This window comes from Falco naumanni, chromosome 10 (genome assembly GCF_017639655.2).
Source record: "Falco naumanni isolate bFalNau1 chromosome 10, bFalNau1.pat, whole genome shotgun sequence".
NCBI lineage: Eukaryota > Metazoa > Chordata > Aves > Falconiformes > Falconidae > Falco > Falco naumanni.
The window spans coordinates 10,870,852-10,877,585 of NC_054063.1; the positions used below are offsets into that span (position 1 = coordinate 10,870,852).

At 47.7% G+C, this 6,734-nt stretch overlaps 1 protein-coding gene across 3 annotated transcripts in view; it reads right to left on the reverse strand.

The window, feature by feature from the left end:
• SYT9 (synaptotagmin 9) overlaps window positions 1–6,132 on the reverse strand; it is a 72,299-nt gene extending 66,167 nt beyond the window's left edge. Inside the window, exon 1 of one of the 3 annotated variants that reach the window (XM_040609291.1) lies at window positions 5,719–6,132. In XM_040609291.1, coding sequence (XP_040465225.1) covers window positions 5,719–5,866 — 148 coding nt within the window. In that variant the 5' untranslated portion in view covers window positions 5,867–6,132. The remainder of the gene's footprint in view (window positions 1–5,718) is intronic. The other 2 variants (XM_040609292.1, XM_040609293.1) reach the window with 2 other exon arrangements.
• Window positions 6,133–6,734: the final 602 nt, after the last annotated feature.

A 6,734-nucleotide genomic window follows, 5' to 3' on the forward strand; every position in this document is an offset into this window, starting at 1 on the left:
AAACCCAAAGAACCTGAGCTTCACACTTCTTCAGTCATTTGATATCATGTCAGTGAACACGATTCATACTTGTCCTCTGTTCCTCTGTCTTGCAAAGAGTTTTGCACTAGCATGATATACAGAATACTATCAATTTGGACTGGCAGCGTTTCACATTCATTTTGCAGGAGGAACACAAAATTAAAAATACAGAAAGCAATGGCTCATAATGAGTAAAATAAAAATAAAAAACAGAGTGAAAGTAATTTCACCCACTCAGATCTTTTTGTCTTCACAACTTGTAAATGTTTTTTGCATTTATCTAGATAAATCTAGATGTGCTTAGCATCTTGATGAAACTGCGGCATGGTATGTCCCTGGAAGTTTGGGGTGGGGTGTGTGTGTGAGAGAGACAGAGATATAAAAATTAGTAAGTCATTTGAGTTACAAAAATTAAAAAAAAAAAACCTCTTAAGAAACAAGACTGCTTTCTGAAGATGGGGTTTGTTTTTAAACTCGGTTCTGAACTAAAGGGAAGCTTGCTGAGATAGTACTACTTAATTGTGAGTATTTGCTTCCTCAGGAGTGACCAGTCTATTGCCATGGTACTCCCCACAGAAAAACTCGGCGCTCACATTCCACCAGTGGGCTGGGAGGCCACAGTTATGCCAGTCAGGCCTGTTTTGTTTCTTTGTGCTTTTCTCTTTCCTGAAGTTGAAAGTATACATTAAAAATAAAGTACTGATTAATAAGATTCTTAAATTCTACTGCAAGGTCATTACTGCACCTTCTCATACATTGCATTTTCAATAGTCATCACATTTACATGCCCACATTTTTTAGTTTCTTGATTGTCAACTACCTTTACCTCCATAAAGCACTAAAATCTGACTTTGTCACTGTACACTATTGATCTCATATTTATGATCTGTAGCATACTTTATGCCTAATGGCCATCACTATACCCACAATATTTACCGTGTGTTCTGTTCTAGCACCTATTAGTCAATTTTAAAGCACATGATTCAGAATAGTTTAAGGCCTTACTGGCTTATCCTCAAGATCTGCAATCCAACACAAGAGAAATGGAGAGCAAACTTTCCTTTTTATTTCTATTCATTTTTCTGCTATGAAATTAATGGAAATTCATTATGATTAATGGCCTAGACTTTTTTTTTTTTTATATATCCCTTACCTTCGTAAGAATCTTTTTTTATCCAGTCCTCAGGGTCATAACAACTTCCTCTGACCTTTTTAATTTTTTTATTCCAAGTTTTCAAGGGTTGCATACTTTCTAACTAGAGGAAGAAAAACCAGTCTGTAAAATGTACTAAGGAGATGAAGTTTTGTGCAAGGCAGTCTCAGTGTGCAACTCTTATGCTTTTCCTTTATAGGACTTAATTTTACTGATACTCAGCAAACACCAGCAAACACCAGCAAACACAGCTATGCATTAGGCACTTTGTTGCTACACCTAGCAGTCACTGGAAGGTATGCAGGCAGCACAAGTTGCTGCAAAGTTGGCAAAGTACTACATCAAAAGGCAGTGCAGAAAGTCATCCAGCCTACAAAGAGCAATGTCAGCCTACCACTGCCATCTCTGGGAAGCTGGTTCGTTAAAAACAGATTCAGTACAGAATAACAACAAAAATAATCCCCAAAAGGCCCAGAATCACCTGCACCCAAGAGCTACAACAACAACTAGCAGCAAAAGCTTTGAGGTTGATTTCTGAAATTTCTGAAATGCAACTCTAAAGCAGTGAAATCGGCTCTGATGGAAGTGTAATTCACAGTCACGTACCAGTTAAACCAAGAACAGGGCACTAGCTCCAGCCACCAAAATACTTTCTTCTGCTCTTCCACACCAAACTCTTAAATATCCTAAATCAAAACCATGTAACTCTTCCTTCTGACACCACCCCTCCACCCCCACCCAAATGTCCATCTATTAAAAAGTCCAAAGCCACATGTACCATACACCCTTTCAGGCAGGCTGGATTCATGCCACACCGTTTTTCAGTTGCAAAGTTGCAAGGTCAATCTGTTAGGGGAATAGTCCACAAGAAAATGCAACATTTTTGGTCCAAGTTCCCCTTTCAGTGGTCAGCCTCTCCAGTAAGATTTTCTGCCTTCATTTTTTTTATTTGGTGGTGGGTTTTTTTGTTGTTGTTTTGGTTTTGTTTTTTTTTCTGGGGGGTGTGTGCTTTTGGGGAATTTTTGTTTTGTTTTGTTTTGTTTTTCTACACACGTCAGTACGATTCTTCTAGTCAAGCAACTTTTATTCCTAATCTACAATATTTCCTTTATCTGGTGTCATGGGGTGGTATTACATGATCTTGAGTGATCATTTTCAAATGACCATATGACTAACATGGGTTTCACTTGAATACCTCTAAGAGGTCCATATGACTGTCCCTTATGAATGTATTACATACTTGGTGTGCTAAGACTTAGCAATTTACCCTCATAAGCCCCTTCTATGATACAGGAATATTACCAACATTTTAGAAATAGGGAATGGAGAAATGGAACAGGAAAAGATCCATCTTATTAAGGTATCTAAATGCTTAAGGATGCCTATTGGGATTTTCAAGGGTACTCTCTGACATACAATTCATATTAACTAATTGATGATTTTTCACTAAATGCCTAATTGGCATTTTTACTTTCTGAAAACCTTTAAAATCTGATTCACCCATGTCACCCTTTAAATCCAGCAGACCAGTATGTTAAACCTGGAACTCATTAGCCCTTAACTTATGCTCTAAGCACTGTGGAGTACTTCTCATAATAGGGCAAATTACTTGAAAAATAAAGATGCTGTGCATACCACAAGTATCTAGTCTCCTCCTGTCCCCTTTCTCCTGCCCTCCCAGTTTAAGTCATGCACCAATACTCAAGACAGCATGGAGCCATACAACCAACTGCATCAGATGTCAGACAAGAAACGAGTCGGTCTCCGGGGATCTGGCTGCTCAGTGCTGGGACTGAGGGGCACCAGGAGGTTGAGCTTGTAGGATCCCGATATCAGGCTCAGCAACTCTTCAGCTCGCTCCCCCCCTCATTAGGGTTTGAATTTTCCAGTAACTTCTGCACCTGTACAGCCCCTCTACCACTCATATAATGGAGCCAATGTACATGAGTGGCTCAAATGAAACATGCTGTAAAATCATCTGCATCCACCATGTAGTTGGGTTTAGGCAAGTAGCAACTTCATTGCAGAAAAACTGCTATAAGCATGGGCAAATGTTTTAATTCCCATGCAAAAGCTAATAATGTATGTTTTCTAGCTGCACTTTTCTCTAACAGCTGTACACATTTTTAGATAGCTCTTTCAGCTGGCCTAAGAGGAAGTTACTCGGTTTGGCTAAGGCACATCACCTTCACATGGCAGGGGGGGAAGTTACAACAAGGATAGCTTCCATCTTTTTCTGCATGGGTTTTCTTCACACTGCTATGTTTAGATGACTAGTGGCTGGAAAGTGAATGGATCAGCTGTCAGGGCTTTTTACATTTTGCCATTGTTAAGTCAATGAAACTCACTATGTAAATCAAGCTGGATTTGGTCAATGTGCTAACCTTTGATTGTAAAACATATTACTTCTTTCTGGAAGTCACATATACCATCACATGCCAGGACTAGCTAAACAAACCACATGGGCAGCCAGTTTATTGGGGCAGTAAATGCATTTGAATCAAAGAAATATAAGAAAAGATAAGTTAATAAGTTCCTGACATTGCTACTCTACAGAAGTGGTTTCCAAGTCAGGGCTTATGGATAACATGTTGTCTGCTAGACCCTCTGAGACTGGCTGCAGCTGCAAAAAATAAAAATGTTAAAATTGAGGCCAATGGGAAGATGCTGCCTGCAGCATAATTGCTCACTGTTGCTGCACATTGGCTGGCAAAGGTTAGGGACCGCTGCTCTGTGTAATTGAGCAGGTTTGTAACAATACCGTGAGGCTGTTGTATAATACCGGTTTAAGCAGAAGAGGTAGAAATAAATACAGACTTTATTTTTTTATATGTCTTTAGGTAAAGGTGATAAATTTTTACTGAGCACACCATGTTTCAAAAATGCTCCCAAACAGATGCCAGGTACACTTTTTGCCCAAGGCTGATGGAAAAAAAAGCAGGTAGCTTCTGAAAGAAATCTGAAAAGCTGTTATCCAAGTAGCTGAGGTTAAAGTCTCCACATGTATTTCAAGTAATTTAGTATTCAGAGTGAGTACTGATTTAAGTAGGCATTTTTGGAATCATCACCTGATATACAAATACGTGATTGATCCCTTGGTAAATGAAAATTACAGAAAATCACAGGTGTCTGTCACCAAAATTACTGCTTATATGAACAAAGCAATTAAATCTGCCTACATGAACAAAACAATTAAATTTGCCTAATTTTAAAGAATCCTTATCAAACATTGCATAAATCACTTTAATCTGAATATTTTTGAGTGAGAAGCCAGAATGGCTGCAAATGGCTTTAGATACAAGTGAACTGAATGTCAGAAAATTCCTTACTCATTCATTGTGATAGCAGACCTTTTTTCCCCATTTTTTGTTTTATTTATTTCTTGGTTTTACTTGTTTTCTTCAGGACTTTTAGTATATCCAAGTGCTTGTCAGGAAGTTGCAGTGTTACTTCAGATTCACCAAATTACAGAAACATATTTCACAACAGTGTCATTAGACTGCCCTATGCTAAGTGGACTGATTTATTTTACGGAATATTAAAGACATTGATACTGTGCTGTGATGATCAGCTGATCTAACAGCCAGGCTTTCCAGTACTGCAAACGTTTATCGACTTCTCTTTTAACTCTCTAAATTTCTCCCCATACCAAGCAAACTCAACTTGACGGTGTAAAAAATGAATATAATAAACTCTTACTTCAAATTGCAATTTGCCCTTCCCTTACGGCCAGGGATGTACGGAACGGAACGAAACGAAGCTTTCAGTGTTCCCGTGAGGGAGGGCTCAGCTGCCTTAGTAAAAGGCTTCCTTACGTTAAAAGTTTGTAAGTCAGTGGTATGCCAAGGTATGGAAAGGCAACCCCAGTGCAGGCACACACACACGCAGCCAGCCTGTGTGCACCCTGTCGAACGCACAGCACCCACCTACTACAGACACGAGAGAAATGGACTTTTTAGCTTGGGAAACACAAAAGCGCAAAGTTAGGCTTCATGGTGGGTGCTGCATTTAAACTGAGGACCGACACACACCCCCACCCCCACCCCCACCTTTGCACTTAAGGATGGCGAGGGCCGCCGGAGCACCGGCGCTGCCCCCGATCTTGCGGGGCGGCCGCGGGGCCCGACGGTGCGGAGCGGTGCGGAGCGGAACGGTGCGGAGCGGTGCGGTGCGGAGCGGAGCGGCGGGGCCGCGCCGGGGCCGCCCGCGGGAGAAAGTTGCCGCCCGGCCGCGCTCGGGCACTCGGCGCCGGCCCGCGGGGGTCGCTGCCACAGGCGGCGTGTGCACCCCCCGCGCTGCGCCCGCTGCTGCCGTGTCCCCGGTACGGGCGGCCGGCGGCCGTGTGTCCTCCCCCGGCCAGACCGGGGCCAATGCACCCCCCACCCCGGGTCCCCCCGCACCTCGGGGTGGTCCCCGCCGTGCCGGCAGGCCTCGCCCCGCCGCGGCCGGCCTCCGAGGGATGCTCGGGGATGCTCAGCCGCCTCCGGTAGCCGAAGCACCGGGGAGGCCGCCGGCGCCCGCGCTCCTAACGGCGGCGGCCGTACCTGAGTCGGTGAGGCGGGGCCGGGCTCTGTCCCGCAGGTAGTAGATGAAATCCCGGCAGTTCTCGTTCTCCACCGCCCCGACGGAGCACAGCTCGGCCAGCAGCTGCAGCGCTTTCTGGCAGATCTCGTCCTCCCTGTCGCCGGGCATCGCCCCGCAGCATCCTCGGGAGCGGAGCGGAGCCCTGCGGTCAGGCGCCGCGCCGCTGCCCGCCGCCCGCCTGCAGCCGCCCGCGCCGCCGGGCCGCCGCCCGCATCCTCCGCCAGCGGCGCCCGCCCCGCCGGGCCGGGCCGCCCCCGCTGCCGGCTTCGTCCCGCCGCCTCCCGCGCCGCCGGCGGGGGCGGGGGTCCCACCAGTTGAGCGCGGGGGCGGGAGGGCCGGCGCCGCGGCCGCCTGGCGCAGCCCCCCCCCGGCGGCAGCGGGCGGGGGTCCGCCGTGCCTCCGCCCGCCCGGGCCGGCCGCCGCCCCCCAGGGCAGGGGCTGCCCCCCGCCCCCCCTGGGGACCCGGCCGACCCCCCCCCCCCCCCCTCCCCGGGCCGAGCCTCTGGGCCGCGGCCGCGAACTTCAGAGGCGGCAGCGGCGGCGGGGAAGGATGGTGCTGAGCGCGGGTCCTGATGGGCAGCGCCCGGGCCGCCGCCCCCCCCATCACCGGCCAGGCCGAGGCGCCCGCTTGGTGCCAGCAGAGTGTCGGTGCCGTGCGCGCTGTGCCTCGGTGCCTACCCCTACCAGAAATGATGCTGTTCGCCCGGTTAATTGACTTGAAATTATCTGCTATAAATAATGCGTGCCCTCGCTGTCTGAGCCTAGCCGGGGGGTGGATGCTGGAAATTTACTCCGGGCACAACAACGTTCTTCAGCCGGCTCCTTTCGGCCTGGGCCGGGGCTTAGAAAGGGTTAAAGCACCGGTGAGCAGCCTCAGGCCCCCCAGCCCCGGCCCCGGCCCGGGGTCAGCAGGATTAGTGCTGCGGAGGTGCGGAGCTGTCTGCCATTGAGCGCGTGTTTATCCTGACGAGTGGGA